This window comes from Chelon labrosus (genome assembly GCF_963514085.1).
Source record: "Chelon labrosus genome assembly, chromosome: 11".
In the NCBI taxonomy this organism is placed as follows: domain Eukaryota; kingdom Metazoa; phylum Chordata; class Actinopteri; order Mugiliformes; family Mugilidae; genus Chelon; species Chelon labrosus.
The window spans coordinates 24,996,360-25,022,279 of record NC_140344.1 but is presented as its reverse complement, the minus strand read 5'-3'; the positions used below and the strand labels follow the sequence as shown (position 1 = coordinate 25,022,279).

General features: G+C 41.9%; 1 protein-coding gene across 1 annotated transcript; it reads right to left on the bottom strand.

The window, feature by feature from the left end:
- Positions 1–3,784: 3,784 nt before the first annotated feature.
- On the bottom strand, positions 3,785–23,492 carry cbln1 (cerebellin 1 precursor; the record flags this gene model as incomplete). Its single annotated transcript, XM_084556073.1, has 3 exons — positions 3,785–4,093; positions 21,858–21,977; positions 23,235–23,492. 3 exons carry the CDS (start codon positions 23,490–23,492, stop codon positions 3,896–3,898), a joined length of 576 nt encoding a protein of 191 aa, XP_084412199.1. The 3' UTR covers positions 3,785–3,895.
- Between the last annotated feature and the right edge of the window lie 2,428 nt (positions 23,493–25,920).

The following is a 25,920-nucleotide window of genomic DNA, read 5'->3' as shown; positions in this document are numbered from 1 at the left end:
CTTGATTTAATGATTTCAACTGTCTGAATGGGTGATTGGGTCAGTGACATCTTGACCAGCTGTCCAAACTTTGATTTACAGAAACATCCTTCATAATTCTCCTTCATAAGTCTCGAAAAAGTAAAAACACAGCCCCAAATCACAGAGATGCCGATTCGCACTGGATTAGTATTATCACAGGACTTCTGTGTTACGAGAAATAGGGCAATTTGGTATAGATTAATAGGTAATTTGCGCTCTACTTTACTTTACAAATTAAGGACATGGCCGGTTCGCACGGGATTAGGATCACAGATGACCTCCGACATTATTACAAATTAGGATCCCCAAGTAAAACTAGTCCCGTGCGAATAAGGATATAGGGACAGTTAGCTCTGCATAGATTGAGGAAATACGTGGGCAAGGCTAGCATGTCTAGCATTAATGCTGCATTCCAGAAAGCTGGGATGTCGGATTTATCCCACTTGGAGTGTACTAGATGCGGCGTCACATGAACAACAAACATGGCCGACCGCGATAAGATAATTTGTTTCTGAATTTACTGACAATGATCGAAATTGAAGTTTTTCCACCAGCAACAGGTAATATAGTTCTCTCCGTGCTAACAGCTAACCGACACTCAACAAACCTCCTCTCTTTTTGTCAGACCTTTCTTTTCTTTGTTAATGTTAGGCTACACTTCATCTAATAACTTTATGCAGAGAGATTATAGTGACATATCCTCATGCAAAAGTCATGTTGTGTAATATGATATCTAGTTTGACCAAAAAAAAAAAAAAAAAGACAGATAAATGCACTTTATATTCTAGTAAATCATGTTTTAACATTCACGGTGTGCATCTACATGGGTGCTGCCATTGTTCTGTGACGCCAGGCTGCTGCGTCTCAGTGAAGTCGGGGTAGATTGACTCGCCCCGAATTCACTAGTAGGACCTCAGGCTTCAAGTGGCATTCCAGGGCACTTTTTCCTGAAATATTAGACCTCATAGTATTCTGCGAGGTCTAAAATAAGTAAGGTATGACGTGCAATTTAAAAACAAAACAAAAAACGTTAGATGTCCCGTCTCTATGCCACCATCATAAATGCCATTTATGCAAACAGTCTTGTGTTTGTTGTTCAGTTTGGAGCGTGGAGGATCTGTTACTGCTTTTTCATCAAAACTTGAGAGACAGACAAAAGAGTGTTGAAAGCTGCTCCAGGAACAAAAGATGACTTTTTCCAAACTAATTAAGAGTAAACATGTTGGCTAATACACAACTAGGCAATCAAAAGGGAAATAGACTTTTTTTTTTTTTTTAATAACTGTGACAAAAGGCGGATATAGAAGAAAGCAAGTGCCACCGAGTTTTGTCAGAGCAGAGCGAGATAAAGACAGGAAGTCAGAGAAAAAATGAGGGGAAAAAGAAAGTAGGAGACAGGTAGGAGAAGACATTTAGAGAAGAAATGGAGTCAGATGTGGAGGGGGAAAAGAAGATGAGAAAAGACAGGAAGAGCAGGAGGAAGGAAGGTAGGAAGTTAGGAAGGAAGGAGGGAGGGATGATGATGTTGATGTTTGCTCGTTATTCCAGCGCTAATTTTCCCCCTGGAGCTCATTAGAGTCTGCAGAGAAACAAACCACAAAACCTTAAAAACCAATGGAGCAGAGAGAGAAAGACCAAGAGTGAGCGTGGAAATAAAACAAATGGAAAAATGAGGAATACGAGAGAGCGTCAAGAGAAAGGAAGGGCGAAGAGAAGAGGACAGAGGCAGCGGCGGACAAAGAGTTTAGCTTGGCAGTAGAAAGAGACGGAGTCCAACACACACTCACACACCAAGTCACGTATACAGTGAACACCGCCCACCATCACACACACTTGGACACGCTGGGGGCCGCACGTCTGCAGCTGCTTTCAGAAGTTCTGCCAGCTTCAACAAAACAAACCATCAGGCCAGACTTAAAGTAGGTTTAAGAAAAATAAAAGTACCATTTAATTTTATTGATTTCTTCAGAGCAAATAAATAAGAAAACAGTAGATAAATTGATTTGATTGATTGAGAAATCAAAGGATACTGTCATCGTCTAAATATTCACATGTATATTACAGTCAAAAGAATAATAATAATAATCATAATAATAAAAGTCCTTTTAGCTATAATTCTTTTTATATAGTCTCAGCTTTTTAGCCACAACTTGGTTTGACCCAAAACAAAAACAAGAAGCATGTTGTTTTTTTTAATCAGAAGAGCAGAATGGCAGCAGCCTCAGATTTCCACACAATCACTAGTAAGTTTCTCTTAGAATATTTTTTTTTTCTTTTAAATAACACTGAAGTACGGAAATACAGATATTATAGTCATCAACCAGATTCAGTTTTCAGTATTAGTATTACCATTATTATCATCATAATACCAGGAGAATAGAAACAGTGGCTTAAGTCTTGATATATTTATATATATATATATATACCGTGTAAATTTTATATATATATATGTATATCTATATATATATTAAAGTTCATGGTAGTTTCAGTGTCCACAGTCCAACATTGAAGAAAAGCAAGGAAGGACCCGTACTGGGAGGCGAACAAATACAGCAGCGGATAAAGACATGTGGAAGAAGGAGGGGAGGGGTGGGGGATGGATGGAGGGGTGATGAAAGGAGGAAACGAAGGGAGGGGTGAGTGGGGGGGTTTTACAGGGGTATACAAAAAGGAAGAGAGAGAAATCTGCACTTGTGGGGAAATAGCACAGTTGAAGAGGAGAGAAAAGGATCCTGCAGAGGAAGGGACGCAGAAGCAGGCTGACGGAGAGGAGATGAACGTGTGAAGAATGGAGGCTGAGCCTGATGTTTACAGAGGAAGATGTCAAAAACACCGAAGGGGGGGAAGGTGTAGCAAATGGGTGGGTGGTGGGCATTCGATAAATGTAGAGAATCTGACACAAGACACGTTTTGAATCTTGTTTCTGTGGACACTTTGGTTAATGGAAGGAAATAGTTTGGCTTACATAAACGTGTTGTTTTGTCCTTGAAATTGCACTTTTCCACAATTTAACCAAGATTAGAGTCTTTTCCTAACTTTAACCAAGAGCCATTTTGGTTAAAGTCCCCCCTCCCACCCCCCAAAAACAAAAACATTAATACTACTATGTGCAAGGTTATGAGCGAGCGTTAAGTACCAGACATTAGGGGGAAATGTTATAGGATATATAAAACACAGCTTCACAGGGAAGGTGAATGTGTCCTCAGCCCCTGATTTTGCGATCAGAGTTTAGTGTTTCCCCTATAAAAATTCTAGTTTGGCTTTGTGGTAGAGGCTGATCCAAAATCAGTGCAATTTATGTTAAAAATGGTTTACAGGAAACGGGTAATGTGGTGGACCAGTTCTTCAAGAAACATTCTTCAAAGCTTATGTTGATGGTGATACATGAACAAAATGACGGGGGGGGGGGGGGGGGGGATGGAGGGACGGAGGGAGGGTTACACTCGGGCTTTAGAACACTCTGGAACATATAAATGATCAATTGCGTCTTTCAGCGGAGAATAAAAAAAGTTTTGGCTGTCCAAAGCTGTAGTCGAGCCACAGAGAAAAAACAGAGGGAGGAAAGGGGTGTATGAAAAGGATGGATGAAAGGAGGAAGGGAAGTGGAGAAGCTGGCCGTGCACTCGTCTTATATCTCTCTAACGTCTCTCATCCGTCCTCATCTCGCCTCCCTCTGCAGCGTTCCAAACAGAAGTCTGTTGTCACATTCCCGCTTCTCCTCCTTTCCCTCTCGCCCGTGTCCTTTTACCGTTTCCCACGCCCACCTTCCTCCTCGCGTTGCCTTTTTCGTCATCTTCATCACACTTTTCCATCTCCCATCATCCACCAGCTCCTCCACCTTCGTTTCCACCCCCGTTCCTCCTCCTCTCCCTCTCTACATGGGGAACACCAGGAAGCCAGAGAAGGTGGAGTATTTCCATCCTCCCATTAGGTTTCCTCTCTCCAGTTTGAGGTAGGCCCGGTCCCCCTTCTCCATCTGGATCAGAACGCCGTTGCTGGCCGCCTCGCGTGTCACATCCTGGTCGCCGGCAAATGCAGAAATCACCGGCCAGCCGTTGTGCATCAGGCTCACCTGGAAGAGAAGCGGAAGAGAATGAGAAAAGAGGAAATGAGCTCACAGAGGCAGCAAACAACGGGGATATTTGGTTTGTTGGTAGGGACATTTAATATGATAATGAAAGAAAGTAAAAGATTTAAAAAATACATGGTTGTAATCATACAAGAGAATGTTTAATTGGCGGTTTTATGCTGTGCAGTTAGCGCGGTATCTATAGATTTAGGTTTAAAAACGGCATACTTCCTTTTTTCAATTGAAGGAGATTAAAAGGAGACATTCACAAAAGACTCACGCTGCGGCTGACTCAACAAATCTTTCAATGGGGAATAACATCTCCTCCCTACACAGAGAAGTACTGTAGCTGTCAATGATGTGTCCCCTCCCTTCACAGGCCAGCCGCCGTACACACCAGACAGCCGCTTTCATCACGTCTCTTTTGAGCGTCGGCGGCGGCGGCAGCAGAAACACGAGCGCAGCCCAGATTTGTTTCCCTCCCCGTATGCTTCGCTTAAGTAAAAACATTGTTTTATGCTACCCCTGTTACCAGTGCGGTGCTAAAACAAACCGAAAAGGAGTTTAGGAGAAATGTCTGTTTATGCAGGATCACACTTCATAAACCCTGCGAGATTACAGAGCTTCCCGTGAGCAGGCTCACTGTACCCTGACAAGAAGAGAGAAACAACTGTGACTACACGGCGGCGGATGTGCAAAGCATCTGTCTCTCAGTTATGTCATCCTGCTTTGTTGAAACGGATGTTGATGTTGTAAGACGCATTTAAATGTGATAATTACGTACAACATATCCACGTCTAAACTGACAACGTGACTGAAATAACTCTGATCAGAGATTCCAAGTTTACATGGACACTAACTAAAATTATCCGAGGACATATACCGTATGTGTCCACATGCCCCCAAAACATCAATCAGAGTCAAACTTTTCTGGCATGCACGAAGCAGCTCTGCCGTGAATAAAACCACATGACTGAAGTTTCCAACGGCACTGCCCACGTCAAGTCTGGTTTCTGGAAATAAGTCACATCCGCTCAGGTTTAACCGCTTCGTGGCGCGAACATGCAGAAGCAATGTATTTATTCCAGCCAGAGAGAAGCTATCGGATCAAGTGTTTACATGGCTATCAGACGCTAATATTTTCCTGCTGGACAGATTATCAAATGTTTACACCACCTCCTCTCAGTCTGATTAAAACTTACTTCAGATGGGGCCAGTGTTTTCGACTGAGTTGTTTACATGAGGCACTTTTAATTCAGATTGGCCTTTTAATCTGATTATGAGTGGAATCTAGACTCTATGTAAACAAAACAATTGATCCGACAGTAGTTGTGGTGGTTAGCACTGATGCCTCACAGCAAGAAGGTTCTGGGTTCTAATCCATCGGCCGACTGGGGCTTTTCTTTCTGTGTGGAGTTTGCATGTTCTCCCTGTGTCTGCGTGGGTTCTCTCCGGGTACTCCAGCTTCCTCCCACCGTCCAAAGACATGCTGGTTAGGTTCATTGGTGATTCTAAACTGGATGTAGGTGTGAGTGTGAATGGTTGTCTGTCTCTCTGTGTTAGCCCTGTGATAGACTGGAGACCTGTCCAGGGTGTACCCCGCCTCTCACCCCAATGCCAGCTGGGATGAGCTCCAGCCCCCCCGGAAAAAGTTTCAAATGGAAGCTAAATAAAGGTGTATATTGTATCTGATGGCTTCGTCGGGCACCAAATATAAAATGGTAAGAGGAATGGGTGGATAGATGGGTTGCATCAGGCTGTAAGGGTTGCAAACTCTATTGTGTCCACCAATTTTCACCAAGGCTTTTTGGACATATTGTGCCATTTACTTTATCAGTCTCAACAGAGGAAAAAGCCTTTCATCCACAAACACATAAGAGTAAAAACCCCCAAAATGTATTCTAGCCCACCGCCTGCAATGCTCACAACTGCAAAAGCGTGGTATTCTAACAAAGCAACAAGCTGTTTGCAGTGCAAAATGAACAGTTAAAGGGACGATACTCTCACAGACGAAACCGAATCTATACGCTACTGCGCGTTTCTTTACAACATTTAACCAGAATTCAGACGTTTCACACTAGAGCAGTTTATTTCAGTGGGAAACTCACATCTGAGCTCTGAATATGTCAAAATATTTCTGTACACTCTGGATGGAAGCAAGTAATTGTAAAACTGTCAGTAACTAATGGAACACAGTTGTAAACATCCCATAATTATGCTCTTATCCACCTCATTCTGCCTGATGGTCAGGAGTGTGTGTGTGTGTATGTGTGGGCAGGAGATGGAGAGCCTGTCAGAGTCAAGAGCTCTCTTGGCCCGGCACTCCTCTTGATAGCAAAACTGAACATGGCGACACAGGCTGCATGTGTGTGAACGAGTGCTTGTGTGTGTGCGTTGCTCTGAACAGAATCTGATGAAAACACTTAATTATTTTTACAAATTGTCAGAATAGAAAAAGCAAAGGTCATGGAAAAAATTAAACATTTGACAACGCTGAAAACGTTAAAGTAGTTAAGGCTGCAAAGAACTTAATAGAGGAAGTGTGTGGTACTGGTGTATGTTTACAGTATTTAACACCGTATTTACGGTATATGGTGTCAAGTAATTATTTATCTAAATAAATACACTAGTGAAGTGTGGGCGTATTGTCTGTTTGTGTGATTACTGATGCCTTCATTACCTAAACTTAGCAACACACAGTAACTGCTGCATCTCATCAGTCCATCTGCAATTTAAAGTGCACCATTTTGATGGAGCAGACCACTTGTTGCAGACTTAAGCCCCAGACGACCAGGATGAGGAGGAGGTGGGAAGGAGGAAGGCTGCACGACAGACAGGCTGAGCGGCTGAGTGACAGAAGTGCAATGGATTTAAAGAACAGTGACTCTGGGATTGATTGGTTCTGAGAACAAACAGATAATTCGAGGAGGAGAGTAGTGACGTTGAAACAGAGAATGAGAGTGATGAAGCAGAGGGAGCAGCAGATAAAGCCAAGACTGACTGTGGAGGGATAGGAACAGAACTATTGGACAGATCTGCCTTTATTAACTTTTTCCCAACAGCTTGTTTAGTTGAATTCTGTGACAAAAAAATCAACCAGGACTGCCAGGTCCGCTTTTTTGTACGTTTGTTGTTTTGCATGAACACGAGACCAGATAAATATTTCCACCAAACAGACTACTGCGTGGTGAATCCATAATTTCCCTTGATAGCAATAATTCCACAAATGCCAGCAATTCTGTTCGGCTAATGTAAGACGGTGTTTGGTGTTTTTTTTAATGCAATGTTGGCCTCAGAGTAAAATCATGTGTCTCGGTTGATTGATTGCAAACATTACACCGTTTTCGAGAGTCTTCAATCACTGAAGAAACATGAACGCTAATCCCTTCCAACGTTAATGTTATAAACATAAAATTTGGATCTTATCCTGCTATGCAGCCCGTTGCACTTTCTTTGGAGGCCTTTCAAGGGCAGATAGATAGATAGATAGATAGATAGATAGATAGATAGATAGATAGATAGATAGATAGATAGATAGATAGATAGATAGATAGATAGATAGATAGATAGATAGATAGATAGATAGATAGATAGATAGATAGATAGATAGATAGATAGATAGATAGATAGATAGATAGATAGATAGATAGATAGATAGATAGATAGATAGATAGATAGATAGATAGATAGATAGATGCTAACAGTAGTCAGTAGGGAAAAAATAGGCAGAAGAGGAAGACGGGGGTGAAGAGGAACAGGGAGAGGGAGGGATATGTTGTTTCAGTCCAGTGTGCATGAAATGCTTCCAGACAGAGACAGAGATGGCAGACACAGAAAAGCCAGCATCACTGCATCACTCAGTTACTCTCTGTCTCACTCACAGCCATTCAGCCAAGTCACTCATGTGGAGCACCTCCACACTCACGTGTTTCACACAAACACACATACATACAATCTCTCTCTCTTTCAGTAAATTATTTAAACACGTTCCCTGGTTGTGCCTGGAATCTTCTGCGTTGCCAAGTTTGTGTATCAGTTAAAATGATGTCTTTTTGGCTTTCACACAAAGCTCTCAGTCATGGACGGCATTTTCCTTAGTGAGAAAGGTACCAAAGCACCACCCCTTCACATGTAGATACCAAAAGGAGTTAATTCTGTAGTTACTGATGCTACCCCAACTATTAAAATCAATTCATTCAGTATATGAAATGTCTGCACATAAAATAGGAGCGTGTGTTTTGTATCAGTCCGACGGATATTGGATTTAGCGACAAATAGCAGCAGCCTGTGCAGTTCATCAGTTCATATACATGAATACTAAACATAAGCTGTTGAGATGTGGTATTCTATGAACAAATGTATGTAAGATTACATAAAGTGTCAGTGAATACGTCTAACTTATAGTAAACAGTTGTTTCAATCTAACTTTGCTAGCTAACGCTAATAAAGTTAAGCTAGTTCACGCTACGCCTGGAGTTGTTTCCTCCAGGTTTTCACCAACTCTCTTTAAATAACTGTAAATCTCCGTGGTCTAAAAAATAAAGAGCACAGACATTGGGTTTGATATTAGTAAACAACACAAATAGCTTTACACGCTACGTGACTTTAACGTGCTGTTTTCTCCGTCTGGTTAAATTCAGAGCAGGTGATCGGCCGGTGTGGGAGGAAGGGAGACGATCTGACTACGAGGGAGAGATGATTGAGCAAGAGGAAATACAAGGCAGGCACACCGTTGTTTGAAACATGCAAAAATATTGTCGATTCGTTATGAGACCATGGCGGGGTAAATTAGACCCTGGCGGGCTGCCGTAGTGTTATCATTGCACAGGAAACCCTGATTACAGTGAAAGCTGTATTAGATAGATATTTTTCTAATTCAAATCTTTCTTTCTCTCTAACAGTGATGTATAGCTCTAATAAAACAGTGACAGTGGTGTTGGAAGAATGAGGTTGTGGCCACCAAACTCAAACACACACCCACACACACACACACACACCTGTGTGAATAAAAAGCATGTGTCTGTTGTTGTGTGTGTTGGTCTTCCACGTCTGCAAGCATAAACACAGTCAGCTACACCTACACCCTTACAATTACCAGCCGTAACTATGAAAGCATGATAACAGGGTTGCGCGTCATGTCGGGACCGAATCGATCAGCATTCATTAATGCATAAGCACCAATTAAGTGTCTGAGTAATGGAAAAACAGACAGAATAACAGAGAGAGAAAAAGAGAGAGAGAGGATGGGGAGGCAGAAAAAGATGGTATGGATAGGAGAACATTAAAGAGTGAGATAGGGAGAAAGAAAGTCTGGCTTTCGATATGTAAATAGAAGTTGTCCAGCGTCTCAGTGCAGCACTTAATGCTTAACGTCACGATGACATGCTGGTATTGCGTCATCAGCTCCTGTCCAGCTGACCGTCTTGACATGAGAATGATACGCTTCTGGTTATTTTTTCTTTCTCCTTTTTGTCGTCCTCTGCTCTTTTTCTTTTTCCATCTTCTCACTTTCCCCTTGTCTCTGCATTTCCTTTCCTTTCCTTTCCTTTCCCGTCTTTCCACTCTCTCTTTCAGAGATGTGGTGACGATAAACGCATAATGGCTGCAGCTGTCTGGGCTCTGTGACACCCCTGTCTTTAAAAACGGCAAGTATCCCCATTGAGGAAGTTTCCTGAAGTTTGTTGCGAATAAATAAATCCAGGGTTATTCAGGAGATGGGTACACGGAGCAAAACAAGAGCAAACGTGTTCCTTGGGAAAACAGATCTGCAAGTGTTAGCTGTATAAAGAACTCCATACGGCGTCTACAATAATACAAACTCACTAGGGTTGCACACATTTCTATCCTGTAGGACGGTCGAATTATACAATTTTAATTGTAAACCTCTTTTTGGCTAACTTGGTAGGCGTCGTTAACACTTCCCAGAGGTGTTTCACAATAACTACCAGTTTAAAATTTGAATAACCGAGTGTTATTGTTGTGCAGAGAAGTCCAACTAATGAAAAGTGAGTTCTAAGTGACAGGACTTGGGACTGAAGTCTTGCCACTTCTCAGTGGATGACATTGGGCCTGTTCAGAGTTTGCATTAAGATCCGATCTGGGCAATCCGATCACATAAAAGATAGGGGTAAACACCCCGGGGACGCTCTGAGATCACATTTGAGAGATCCAATCACTGACCACATCATAACAAAATATTGGTAAAATGAACGAGTTTCGTGGCAGATAATGTGTTATTTAGAGGCTGCGTTTCGGTGCCCCAGTCACTCCCACTACATGGATATACGCAGATCTAAATATCTCCGGAACGACTACAAATGACACCAAAGTTATATGGGTGAGTGAACGATCGTATTTTATGCCATAAATAAGGTCCAGGTTGTAAAAAACAGTAGTTCCCCTTTAAAGACCGCCTATATTCAAAGGAGGTGCTCCTGCCTCAGCAGAGTTTTGCCTCATTCATTCAGAAAAAAACCCCAAAACAAAACAACACACAGCCGCAATTATAAATGATCACCTGAAAAGGAAAAAACACCATAAGTGATGTTTGTTCGTTAGTAATGAGATCCTTTTAAAATATTCCGTCCTTGTTGCTGTTATAGCTTAAAAAAAAAAATAAATCTAAGTAAGAATTTACAAATGAAAGTATCTGAAATGAGAACACGGGTGTGATTTTGTTAATTACTGATGCAGGAGCTGTGTTATGTATTTCCTCATTTACCAGCGTCTTTATTTACCTTTATTACCGTAGATTACGTAGATTGCATATGGAAGCTTCCAGGTGCTGGAGTTATAATGTGAGTTTAGTGCAGGTCTAACTAACGTCAAGGCGGAGATTAATAAATAATAACTTATGACACATACACATAAAACAGCACTGTTCTTGGTCCTGGAGCAGTGGTTGAGATCCATTAGAGACATCAGCTGTTAAAATATTCCACTGCGCCCCAGATGTCTGCGTTTTTTTGCATATATAGCGTGAAACTGAGATAAGATCTGGGGACGCATTTGGACGCAAAGTCTGAACATACGTACCCAAAGCTGGTCACTTGCGATTGGATAGCCCAGACTGGATCTTAATGCAAGGTCTGAACAGGCCCATTGGCCCATTACAGTAGCTGCCTAACACCCAGAGTTTCTAGTTAGCTACATCATGTCTTGTCACATGCTTTGTATTTTTGGGGTTTCACAGGCTCACTTGTTATTATTATTATCTGGAACATGCGTGCTGTTTAGGTGTGTTTAATGTAGGTCAGTGTTGTTTATTTGCTGGACTCAATTAGCTTTTTCATTTTCAGATTCTGTTTCTGTTCTTCAGAGCAGGTGTCGAGGAAACGTACAGTAGCTGCTTTGTAGAATACAATCTAGAAAAGCAATTACTAGCCAGCTGAGCTAGTGATGGGTCAGTGATTAAATTTGTACATAGATGGAACAGAATAAAAATATGTATATTGTTCCTGTTGAAAAGAAAAGTTTCCAAAAAAAAAAAAAAGCAGGAAAGACTCACCAACTTAGATTTTAGATAACGGGACAAGAGGAAGCCTAAATTTAACCTTAATTTGTAACAATAGTAAATACATGCAGTAGGTCAGATTCCCAAACTTATTAGTTAGACATACTTCTCCATTGGCTCCACGTGTCAAGCTCCAAGTGTGTTGATTTGGTTCGGTTGTAACTACTCTGTAACTTCCTTTTCATCCAACATATCCATTGTATTTAGCAAAAAATATATTTAACTATTTCACCATTATCTGTTACCTTAGTTTACTAATCTATTACCAGCTACTATTAAAACCATAAACAAACAGCACTGGCCAAAGATTTTATTATAAAGTAGCAGTATAAAATGAAACCAGCAGAAGATCACCATAGTTAAATTAATTTATAAATAAAATGTCTGCTTTGCCATCAATAGAGCAGACTCTGATCCCCTGTCCCTTTGGTCTCTTAGCATTAAGCTAGTGCAATAACCCAACCCAATGTCCAGAGATGTCCAAAACCAATTACTGCCGAAATATTTAACTTTTCAGCCCTGTCAGTGTGGCCCTGAACACTAACTATTACAAAAACAAAAACCTGGGCACTATAACAACCTGTTGTTTATGTACTGTAGAGTGCAGAAGGCAATTATTAGCCTCCTTGATTCTGCCAAGCAGATGAGCCACACAGGCCCCCGTCACTGTTCTGTTCCCTGCAATATGTGCTACGACTGACAAGCATCTGCGCCACTGTCGTTATTTTACAAGTGTTAATATTAAATTCATGAAAGTAAAATGGGTTTTCTTGGTGCAACCTTTCAGCTAGGTTACAGGGCAAAAGTAGCACGAGCGACTTGTTTCACACAAACCGGCAAATGAGCACCGCAGCGGTATAAAAACCTTTTCTGTCAAAGGCATCTTATTCTCTACCCTACGGTAAATAATTGTATTGTGACCAAAGGAGAAACAGTTTGGATGAAACAGGCATCGGAGAGCAGAGTTTTAGCAAACATTTAAACTAGTTTATTTTAAGGGGTTTTGCACTATTGCCGTCCATGCAGTGGCCAGGATTGTTCTCCCGGAAGAAGGCACGTAGTGATGAGAGCAAATGTACCATCTACCGTCTTGATGCTTAAATAATCTAGATCATGTAGTTTCAGGGATTTAATTAACAGAGTCAAATGAATGATGACTTGATTTGATTTAGCTAATTCACTTTTGCGAATGTGAAATGACACATGCTGTTATACTGTATCACACATACACTGATCAGGCATAACATTATGACCACCTTCCTAATATTGTGTAGGTCTCTCTTGTGCCTCCAAAACAGTTGTGACTCATCGGAGAATGGACATGGGCCTTCTGAGGGTGTCCTGTGGTTTTTGGCAACACAATGTTGTTAGTGGGGCCTTTGAGGGGAGGGGCCTCTATAGATCATCCCACAGATACTTGATCAGTTTGGGATCTAGTGAATTTAGAGGCCAGGTCAACACCTTGTGCTGTTCTTCATGTTTTTTTTTTAGTTGTTCCTAAAGTGTTTTTTGTGTGTGTACCTGTGTCAGGCTGCATCCTGCCATCAAGGAGTGTCATTGCTATGGGGTGAGGGTGCCTGGTCTGGTCTAGGTGGGTGCTACATGTCTAAGGAACATCCACACCAATGAATGTCAGGTCCAGAAGGCCCAGCAGATCATTGAATTGTCACAAGATGGTCAATGTTATTTATTTCTCCTGTCAGTGGTTTTAATGTTGTGGCTGATCGGTGTATGTCTCCGTTATGGCTTTGAGGCAATATACGATTTGACAGACACAAGCTCTGCTTTTGTTCCAGTGTAAAGCAGAAAGTATTCAAAAAGATGTAGGCGGCTGAAGTTAAGGTCTGAACTTTACTGAACGATTCAAATTAGAGACCGGGGAACAAAAAACGATTTTAATAACAACAGCAGCCAGTCTTCATTAAAACTGCCTCAAGTTAGCAGCACCATTAATCTGACGAAACCACTGGCCAAAGTCTTCAACCATCATATTTTCTTTTTCTCTGGTGAGAAGCAAAACATGAAACTCGGAATCTGCTGCCAAACGTCAAACACCAGATGATGAAGGGTAATTAAGATAAACCATTTAAAAAAAACTTCAACGAGAACAGATGGTCCTGTGATTTTTTTAAAGCATTTAAAACCACACACACACACACACACACACACACACACACACACACACACAGACACACACACACACACACACCAAGTGAGAGGAAATTGAATACATCACCATTAAATTAGTTACCAAAAATAAGCATATATCATTCACACCGGGTGATAGCTGTCATGAGACACACGACCAAATCCAATAACTACATGAAATCATTCTGGACCTCAAGTAAAGGGTCTGTGACAATGCTCTGACAAAACATGCATCCACCTATCAGGTTGAGGCCTCTGAGTGAGCTGCAGCTGGAAATTACAAACAGTTCTCGGCCCTCCGTGATGTTAACACGGCCTGACCTTTGAACCCGTGTTATGGGCTTCTGTGTGGCTCTTGCTGTAGATATATGCTTTGATTCAGGTGCTGCTTTTATTTTGGCAGCTGACTGCAAGTGAACAGTAATCAAACTGCTTCATAACCCTGCTAACACATGATCAGGAGAAGGAAGAATCGCTTTCAGATTATTGGTCAGAGACTGAGGAGAAAATAAGTGCATAAGTTAAACTTTAGACCTAAACAATTGTTGGCGACAAAGTTGTTTTTTTAGACTGCCCGCAGTCCAAATGACTCACTGTTTTTATTTGTAATCATCTCGTTCAATTCAAAGACAATGAATACCCGAAGAACACTTTTTTTTCCCCCCCCCCAACACCTCCTCTCTTTCACCTCCCGTCTGGGTTATTGCAACTCACTTCTTACTGGTCTCCCCCTCAAATCCCTCCGTAAATTACAACTCGTTCAAAGTGCCGCAGCCCGGATTATCACCAGGACCCCTTCTTCTCGTCACATCTCCCCTGTTCTCCGGCAGCTTCACCATCTATAAAATCATCTTCCTGACTTCCAAAGCCCTCCACAACCTCGCCCCCCCCCTTACCCGACTGAACTTCTCCACATCAACACACCCAGCCGGACCCTCAGATCATCATCATCCATCAGCCTCACCATCCCTCCTGCCCGCATGACCACCACGGGGTCCAGAGCCTTCAGCCGTTCCGCCCCCCGCCTCTGGAGTTCCCTTCCATCCAACATCCGTAACACTGACACATTGACTATTTTTAAATCCCATCTCAAATCCCACCTGTTCCTACAAACCTACCCACCCCGACTGTCACTCTCTCCAGATTTTATCCTTTTTTAACCAAATCATTTATCTTTTTATCCTTTCAGTGTCTTATAGTTGTAGTTTTTTAATGCTTTTGATGTCTGTTATGTATTTTAAACCCTGTCTTACTTTGTACGGTGTCCTTTGGTGTTTTGAAAGGCGCCTATAAATAAAATGTACTATTATTATTATTATTATTTCACACATAAGCACAAAATTGGTACAACTTCCTATAATGTACTGCCAAATAAGAGAGAGAGAGCGAGAGACTGAGCACAGGTTCAATGGGTAACAAATACACTGAGCATCTGGCATGTAGACTCTGTGTTTATGTGTGTACTTGTAATACTTATAAAGTGGAGATAGGCACCCATCCGTTTTTCCTTTTGGGGGCAAGCAAGCAAGTCCCTATGCCTATAAGATAAATCTGTACTTTCTAGCCAGAAGTCTTGTTTTAAGATTTAATTTAGATGAACGTCTCAAAGCTTGTTGATGCTTGTGCCTCAGTCCATTCACGCCTACAGGAGCCTCTGCAATCACGTGATGATGTGTTTGCAAAACTCCCCTTTTTGCATATTCAACAAGTTTAACTCATGCAATGGCAGGACGTTGGAAGAAATTAGCCAACAACATATTCATGTGCTTGTCTACACTGATGGTAAATTGTGCTAAACCCATGGTAAAGGACAATTATCACATCACATTGCAAAAATAATTAAAATTAAGCAAAGCAGCTTGCCAGTTGGGTAGCCAGTACTTGATTTAATTTATCAAATCTATCAGAAAGAAGAGCAGCTGGTTCTGTTTTGGTCTGTTTCTGGTCAATGGCACGGGGTTTGGCTAAGATCACGTTACCCATTAATCCAGTAATGCATTTCCTTTCAAGGCGCAGTGCTCTTATGTCAAACGGATATGGACGCCACACAAAGCCATGCTGAAACCAGGTGAAGAGGTTTTGAGCAAGTGTTCAGATAAAAGTGCACGTGAGAAGTTGGCACTCAATGTCTGATCTAAAAGGCACAAGAACAATATGGAGAAACTATCACATTAAAGTGACCACCTATAAATGGCATTCTCAGCTATGGGAGGCACGTGTTTAAAAAGATATTTGGTGCATTTCTTTAACACACTGACTTAATATGCAGTACTTCACTCTGGGAGAATACAAATTTTTCTAATCTGCTTTTGACAATGGATAATTTCAGTCACCATTACCGTCATATCTCACCCCCAAACAAATTCATTAACATGTCACATTTGGTTAAAGAACTAATGGCATGGCATTAGCTGAAAGTTGAGTTTTACATTTGACATTTTTAAGTATTTTTACAGACATATTATGCTATGTTCCTAGATCGTCATTAGTGTAACTGGACCGTCAGTATCACTTAACTGGGAAATTGACGAGCTTGTGTACCACATCACGTGGAGCACATCAGAGGCCACAATCAGACCACGAGTACTGCAGTTATTTGACAATTCAGCTACTGAGACAATCAAACATTTAAATATCAAACACTGTAATAAAATAGAGGGGTACGTAGGCAAACAAGGCTTAATTTAGCCTGTTATCATGCTAACATTTGAGAAACACATGCAGTACATCTCAGGCTGGTGAGAATGTGATTGTTCTTCAGGTATTTAGTCATAAAGAAGCGTACGGGACAAACGGAGATCATGATGGTGGCAGTGGATGAGAAGATCAACAGCAAAATTATCCTGAGGGGGACATCAACACGTCTACCAAATGTGCAGACCACCTAACAATTGTGTAAACGTGTCACTGAAACAACACATTCACCGATCAGGCATAACATTATGACCACCTTCCTAATATTGTGCAGGTCTTCCTTGTGCCTCAAACAGTTGTGACTCATCAGAGAAGGGACATGGGCCTTCTGAGGATGTCCTGTAGTGTCTGTAGTGTCTGGCAACAGAATGTTGTTAGTGGGGGGGCCTTTGAGGGGAGGGGCCTCTGTGGATCAGTTTGGGATCTAGTGAATTTGGAGGCCAGGTCAACACCTTGTGCTGTTCTTCATGCTGTTTGAGTTGTTCCTAAAGCGTTTTTGTGTGTGTGTGCCTGTGTCAGGCTGCATCCTGCTGAGGATGGCTGCTGCCATCAAGGAGTGTCATTGCTATGGGGTGGGGGTGCCTGGTCTGGTCTAGGTGGGTGCTACATGTCTAAGTAACATCCACACCAATGAATGCCAGGTCCATAAGTTTCCCATCAGAACACTGAATTGTCACAAGATGGTCAACGTTATTTAATTCTCCTGGTCATAATGTTGTGGCTGATCGACCTGCTAGTGGTGCAGGGGATTAACAGAGTCAGCAGGTTTCCTCCTCTGGGGACAACGAAGTTTAATCTAACTGGTATCTGTTAAAAATATATGAGTCTGATTTAAAATAGTGGAAGAACGAACTGACATCTCTTGAATAACATGGCTAAAAATGACCCATACCTAAGCACACAGAACTGTCTGTACCCACCTTTGAAATACATTGTGTGTGTTCCTGTGTGTGTGTGTGTGTGTGTGGGCCCTGACAACTCCAAGAATATACTGTCTCAGTGGCTTTTTCTCTTCCTGCTTTCTCCTGTCATACTTTCAAAGTCAAGCCAACACGGGAACAGATAAGATGTTTATTTATGTGGCTTTGTCTTGATTCTCATTTCCCGGCGTCACCACTCAATAAGAACAACATTGTTGAACAAGTAGCAGAGGAATAGAGTGTTCCTTTTTCTTTTCTTTCTTTTCTTTGGTAATAACTCAACTCATGCAGCTCACTCTGTTCGTACTTGTACTGAGACATTGTGCACTGCTGGCCACTCACATCTCCTCTAACACACAGCTGTAGTACACTACAAATATAGTGAACCATCCTCGTATTTGTTGCATTATTCTGAGTCTGGTCCAAATCTAATGTTTTCACTGTAATAGAAGTCATGTGTGTTGTTTTTAGAAAAGATTTGGATTACAAGGCTCATCTTCACCTTTACTCTTACTACACTACTAGGGGCAGTTTCTCCACTGATCTGCTTCGTCTTCTGAAACTTTGCTGAAGAAATCTATGAATTCTGAACCAACATTTTGGTCATCAGCCAAGATAAGAGTCCCAGGAAGTACCGGGGTAACATTTACTTTAATTTAACATTGTAAAACGACAAAATGGATGCAAGTGAGAGGTGAGTCTTTACTGGTCGGTCAAAGACATTAAAAAACAGTTAGTGCCGTTTTGTGAATTCTGGTCGATGTATTGTATGTGCATTAACAAGGCTGAAATGTGTATGTGTAGGCAGGAGGTTGTCTGGGTTAAATACATTTTGTAAATTTGTTAACAGGCTGTTAAACTTTATTCAAAGCTGGAAACTACAAAAAGGCTTCTAAAAGTCAGTCTTTCATCTGTATAATGTCGATTTAACAAATGTTACTGATGCAGTTTATCTAACACTAATTCATGTGCTGTATGCGCACAGTCGAGGTAAAATGGCGAGCCAGTTTTTTGTGTTGTTTGGCCCGTGTCTCATATTTCTGTTGGCTGTAGTGATAATCTGCACAGGGAATCGTGCTATATTAAATAAACTGTTTGATGATATTTTAGGACGTCTAGAAGGGATGTGGCCAGAGTAAAGTTTCATCTCAGCACTCCCATACACGTATCAATCTTTAAAAGTGTTTTAAAAGGGAATTTGCCAGCACTTTAATGAAGTGGTGACTGTATGGGACGAGCACTTTGTGACATGACTTTTTTTTTTTTTTTTTTTTTTATAAAGAGCATCCATTTTAGAGTGTATGAAATATTTCGTTCAACAGATAAGCACGGTCATATTTCCAGTGTATACCTATACTCTAATTTCTAAAATGTGCTATATTTGAACAAAACCTTTACCTATGCTTTGTATTTTATTACACATAATTCAACCGTTAATTAGCAGGCAAAAAAGACCGACTACAATAGCAATTGTGGATATCCTGCCTTGCAATTATATGAAAATCTGTACGTTGCCATGGCGATTTGTTTCCCTTGGGAAGTAGAAATTCCGATATTAAATGACTTTCATACAAATGGTACTGTAAGAAAAGTTAATAACTCTAAATGCACACTTGTATGTCAGCACTACATGAACGTAGTACACTGAAACAACAGCAGTCTCCTTGCATACAGTAAAATTAACCTGGACAGCGTTTTCAACATTTGATATTATGTAAAGTATCTTATCACAATATGAGATGATCCTAATGAGTAAAAAGTGTAATGGAACACGTAAACAAGGGAAAACATCAAAAGGATTCAGGTAAAGTTAAGCTTTCTAACAGCGGTTTGAAGCGGTGGCTCCTTTTCTTATCTAAATGGAAAAAGCACAGTGACCGAAAAGGCCTGTAATCCACACACAGCGTGAGGCATTTCGGGGCAGGCTTCTTCTTCGGCGCTCTGATCCTGTACCCCGAGGCCTTCACGGAGGCCACTTCTGAATGCTCAGACGCTTGAAATACAAATGTAAAATATCACTTATTCACACCACACTGTATTTTTCCATAATATTCAATTCCATGCTCCACTGGCGAAATGTTTTTGCTCTCAGCTACCTTTTCTTATCTGGCGCCAATCTCAGAATAGACGTTTGAAACCAATTTTTGGAACATTTCTACCACCTACTTCATGCTAATAATAGACTGTTGGCTTATGTTGTGTTTGTGTGTCTCTGGAAGAACATTTACCTTTGTCTAATACCTCTGTTTACTTTCAATATAGTTGTATAGTCTTCAAAAAAAAAAAAGACACTTGTGATTAAAAAGCCACCCAATAACTTGATAGCTGAGTATCCTCCCTTTTTGATCTATGAGCTCTCTGTTCCAAGCTGCAGGTACAAGATGTGCTTGGTTCATGAGATGGAGTTTACGCGTCTTAATTTATCTCCCGGCAGGGCGAGAGTGGCACCGGTTGGAAATGTAAGTGGCTGCACCTGAAACGAAACCCGGCGGCAAAGTATTTGATGTGCATATTCAGAGTGATTTTCAAAAACATTTGTAAATAAGCTATCCATTACTGGAAGTGGGCATGGCTGATGTGTCCCCTTAATCTGAGAATGTGATGAATTTAAATGGCAGTACTTGTGTTTAATTGCTAGGCAAATAAAAAAAAGCAAAAAAGACCCTTCACTTCTCTCATCCCTCGCAGAAAAATTGACAAGAAGGAGCTGCTGAGAGATGGAACAAACTGTTTATCCTTCTTTTTGTGCGTTTATCCAGCCTCTGCTAATCAATAGTTACTCATGATGTCTGGCTTTCTTCCCATGTCTTCTTGCCCCTGCCTGAAACTTCTATTTTTTTCTATTTTTCTCTACCATACGTTTCATTCCCTCTACTATTATTTCAGATGTTCATTTTCCTCCTATTGTTTTTCCTCTCTTTGGTAATTGGCGATTTGGCCGTTCCTCCTCCCCTCTTTCTCTTTCTCTTCCCCTCGTCCCTCCCAGTGCTTCATATTTACTCTCAACTGCTCTCCTTTCCCTGCTGTCTCTCATCTCCTGCGTGCACCGCAGTAGCTGCCTCTAAGGCAATCAAACAGTGGGAGTTTTCAACACGGCAGATGCGCTGAATGGATGGAAGGATGAGTGAGTGGAAGAGGTTGAGGATGAGCAGCGCACAGGCTGGATGCTCGGAGGGGAGAGGACAAACCTACACCTGTGTTTTCATGTCAAAAAAAAAACAAACACAAGAACAAAGCGTTTTTCTACAGATTCATGTGTTTTAGAGGGTTTATACTGAACTCTAGCTTAAATCTGGTGGGTCAATCCAAATAGATTTTTAAATTATTTCTTTTGCCTTCTTTGAAAACCAACAATATCTCATAGCTATATTGTCGCTTCATATCAAGTAGGCAGAAATAACAGTTCTAATGTTAATGTGACAGGCATTATCACCGTGCATGCAATGACAGGCTTAATTACGCCCATCACACCAGTCAAGTGTTTGCCAGCCACCGTCTGTCTGCGTGCAGGAGCTCGACGTGGCTTTTCCCCCCGCCTCAAATATCGCCCGCCCCTCTCGCTGTTGTTGTTATTATTGTTGTTAATGCTGTTGCTGCCATGCTAATTAATTCAAGACTCCGGTAATAAAGTAGAAGCAGCAAAACATAATGCCGAAGCCCCGGGGACACCGCAGCATAATTACACAACAGTTTAATTTGCAAGAGATACATTGCAATTAACGCCGTGGCTTGTAAAGCTTCATCACGTGCATGTTAAATGCTAGAAACGGGCTTAAGACCGCTCAAGTGCTTCCTATCACTTGACACATCAAAAGGATGTGGAGACTGCAGCTAAAAGGAGTTGTTAGTAGGATGAAAGAAGAGTTGTGAGTGCGGGGCTCACTGCAGGAAGTGTGCCTGCCAGAAACAAATAAGTGAAGGGAGAAAAAAAAAAATGTTATTTGGCTTTGTGCGTCTGAGAGAGAAAATTAAATTAAAAAAAAAATCTCTGTTTGCTGTGTTCAAAACGCACTTAAAGTTTTAATCTTCTGAATAATCAAAAATCTCAGCCAGCCTGCTGCCTGATTTCATCCAGAGAGGAAGAGGAGGAAGAGGAGGAAGAGGAGGAGGAGTGCGTCGCTGTCCGCGGTGCTGAAAGGAAAGCCGCTGGAGCCACGCGCCCCTCCTCGCGCTCACCACAGAACCCCCCACCCCCCAGTCCTCCTGCCGGCCCCACGCGCTTCATTTGGCGCCGTCCTCTGCGCGTGTATTGATTAATTATGATTGGGCCAGCAGGGGGTGGGGGAGGGGGGTAGCTTTCATCTGTGAACGCCCACCTACGACGTTGTCTCCGGGGGAAAGACATCTCAAACATCTACAAAATTACTGCCATATTCAGGTTTTATGAAGGGGGGGGGGTTAAAAATAAATAATAAAAATAAATAATAAAATAAGACAGACAGGCAAGCACGCACACACACACATAAAGGACAAACTCGCGAACACGCGCTACCTGTATAGTTTGGCGGTTGTAGACTTTCACTACGTGGAAGTTAAAACTGTAAATCCCTTTGCGCGGCGCGATGAAGTTACTTCTCTCCTCGTCGAAATTCTTCCCAACGTTCACTAGGACCTGAAAAGAAGGAAATAATTTACAGTCAGAAGCAGGTACTGCAAGTTCACACGAGAGCATAAATAATGAATTATTACGGATGGGAAAACAAACTGTGGTCTGCATCATAAAATAAATCTCAAATAGCTTAACCAATATAACAGCTTCACTTAAATTATACTCAAAATTTATTAACAAAACATATTCTAACAAATGTAATCCTCGTTTTTTTTTTTTTTTTACACAAATCTATCATTTACCATATGTTTTTACTCTATTGTATATTTTCTTTTTGGAATTATTCCTTTACCAGCCTACTGATAGTGTAAGGGGCCCCTGTGGTCCCAGACCGCCCGTCCAGACTCACTGATGTAGATGGATACCTCCCTGCTTTTATCTTGCCTTTCCTTCCTTGCCACAACTTCCAAACTTGATGGGGAATGAGAGGGAACTTAATCAATCTTTCAAATGAAACATTCAATTATGCATCTCCGCAGCCAAATGTCTGGTTTTATGGACGGAGGCGAACTGTGGCGTGTAATTGAACGGCAGTTTGAGGGAGAATTAACCTTTAACGGCGGGCGGGTGGGACCTCGCCCTTGCGACCTGCCGTTACTAAATTATTTGGCGATATGTCAGTTCCCATGCACCACACCGCCAGCTCTAAAAGTCGAAATATTCAGAAGGCTTGCTTTTACCTGTCCAACCACTTTAGACATTAATAATAAAAATGAACCGTCCTCGAGATCGCTCCTCGTTTGGTTATCTAGCTTTGTTACTAGAGGTGCACCAGATTCATCTGCGCCTCCGTCCAGCCACTGTGGCATATGTTCTGTCCATCACTTAGTTTCACCTGGATTTCTTAGTTGTATCGTACCTACAAACGTCTTACACAACACATCGCTTGACTTATAAGTTAAGTTTTATTTTTCATAGTCTGTGTTTGCATTTTTTAAGGGTCCAAAAAAGAAATTGTCTTGTTGTGGTCTTACGCGCAGGAATTTGACACATTTTTGTTGTTTCTGTGCCTCTGAAACATCGTCTGAATCAACATCGTCTTTCCTCCACACGGCTGATATCTGACAGCGTCCACACCAGGCAATATGCATGCACCACATTAACCACACACTATCCTAAACTTCACATGAGCCCCTTCTCCATTTGGTAATAATAGACGTAAAACTAAATAAAGACTTACTAGAAACAAACTTATTTTCTTTCCCCTGTTTTATTCTTAGTTGTAGTGCAATATAACCGAATACATATTTTGCCTCTTACCCGATCGAAGTAGATGACCATAGTCCGGTTGCTCATCTCGGAGGGCTCGTGGTTGGTGTTCCGGACTGCGGAGAACGCCACCTTGGCGCTGCCCGAGCGCACCGAGATCCCGAGCGCCGTGCCCGTGGGGTCCGCGGTCGGGTTGGAGTCGCACACCACTAGGCACTTTCCCTCCAGGACGATTGGTTCCGTCTCGTTCTGGGCGCGGACCGGGCTCGCCGCGAGCCACACGGCACTTAGGAGGCAAAACGCCAACATGCCGGACCAGAGCGGTGAACTTCTTCGGTCGTGTTGACGCCTCAAACTGTGGGTCTAGTCCCCTTTGAAGAAAAAAAAAAAAAGTCAAGAAAGAGTTCCCGGTGTTCCCCCGATTAACCGTAAGAAGGCTCGCTTTACAACTAGACGCCACTCCGTTTTCTTGGATGCAGTTAGCCTACAGTAAACTCCCTCGCAGAGTCTCTTCAAACCAGACGGTTTATTCTGAGGCGTCTCGTCTCCCTTCTTCTTCTTCTTTTCTTTTTTTTTCGTTTCTCGATGATTTCGTTATTACCCCCGTATCTCCCGCAGAGTCTCCAGTTTTTCACCTGTTCTTTCCCTCTTTTCTCACTTCTCGGCAGCTTTTTCCTGTCACTTGGAAACACAGAAAGCGAGAGTGGTGCGCGGTGCGGAGGGGCCCTGGACGAGTGACGAGGCAGCAGAACTCATAGCGCGCGGGTTTGGGGGGGTTGGGAGGGGGAGCTCCGTCTGCTCTCTCTCTCGCGCGCACTTGAATTATTGATATGAGAGATATGAGAGTTTCAAGCACAAAGGGGCTCGAGAGGAAGGGATGCGGCGCGCGAGCGAAAGATGCTCCCGCCCTGGTCACACTTTTTCTTTTTCTTTTTTTTTTTTTTTTTAACATACCCCTCCCTCCCCCGGTAACGGAGACTCATCATCGGATTAGCGCGTGCGCGTCTTCGATATTTTCCAATCACTGCGTGGCGACCGCCTCCTCCCCGCCCCACCACTTTATCGAGCATCTCTCTCTCTCTCCCTCTCTCTGTGTGTGGCTTACTCAATCCCAGACTCATCCATCTATCCATCCATCTATCTCCACATTATTTCTCTCATATCTTACAGTAGTCTATCTCTCTCTCTCTCTCTCTCATTTCCCCTAATGATTAAAAACAATACCTACATTTAAGGAGGCACATCTGATTCCTAGGCAGCCATAACACATACCAAGGGGAGGTGCAGTAATGCAGAAAGTGTGCCAAATGAGCACCACTGGGAAACAAACCAGCTGGGGAGACACACACAGACATGATAGGTTTTTTTTTTTTTTTTTTTTTTGTTAAAGAGTACTCCAGTTGTTATAGTGTTAGAAAATCCTTACTTTTACCACCAACCGTTATTAGGCAGGGTGGGTGGATTGCTCCCCAAGGCATCGATACGACCAATATAATGACGTGAGCGTCAATGGCGGAGTCAAAAGAAGAGCAGAAATCAACCTATCACACTCAAGATCGCATCCTGGGTACATGAACGCCCTTCTTCACGCTGCGACGTTTGCATCTCTTCTGCTAGCGTGCATGCACAATATTTGGTGATGACTGGAATATGTTGGTTCAATCCATGTCATAAATAATAACTTACAAATGGTTTAAAATCTTCAGTTTTACCATATATACTACAAGACAGGGTGTGTGGATTGATCTCCAAAGTATCAGTACAACCAAAACAATGATTTGAGAGTCAACGCACACATCAGCAGGAGAACAAAAACTTATCTGTAAGGTCACATCCAGGGTACATGAACACCACTCGTCATGCTGCAGTATTTGCATCTCTTCTGCTACAGCGTGCACACAAAGCATGCACGTTGAAGCGTTCGGCCAAATATTTGGTGATGGCTGAGATATGTTCGTTCAATCCATGTCATAAATCATTACATATTCCAGTCTTGTAGTGTTACACTTCCAGAAAATCTTACTTACTTTTACCACCAATGGCATAAGGCAGGGTGGGTGGATTGCACACCAAAGTATCAATACGAGCAGTATAACGATTTGAGTGCCAGCGGTAGCGTCAATACAAGAGCAAAAATCAACCTATCACATGTTAGAAAACATTCTGGGTACACGAACGCCCTTCTTCATGCTGCATTATTTGCTTCTGCTATCGTGCACACGTCATTGTGCACATGCACATCAAAGTGTTTGGCCAAACAATCCACATCATACATCACACTTCCAGAAAATGTTCAGCTTCACCAACTATACTATCAGACAGGGTGGGTGGATTGATCTCCAAAGCATCAGTACAACCAAAACAACGATTTGAGAGTCAATGCACACATCAGCAGAAGAACAAAAACGTATCTGTCACGGGTAAGGGTGTCACATCCAGGGTACATGAACACCCTTCTTCAAGCTGCAATATTTGTTTCCGCTAGCGTGCGTTACACTGTGCATATGCGTTTATTCAATCCATGTCATAAATCATTACGTATCTCTGGCACATGAGCAACACTTGGCAAAATAATGGATCAGTATTGATATCTGTGAGCTCTCGTGTTACTTGGAGGATTTATTGATGTATATTTATAAAACCTAGTATACCTACACTTCATATAATGTAGTATATTTGTTTGAGCTTGTATGTTTTCATCTAAACTCTAGTGACTGAGTTCACCAAAGCACCAAAT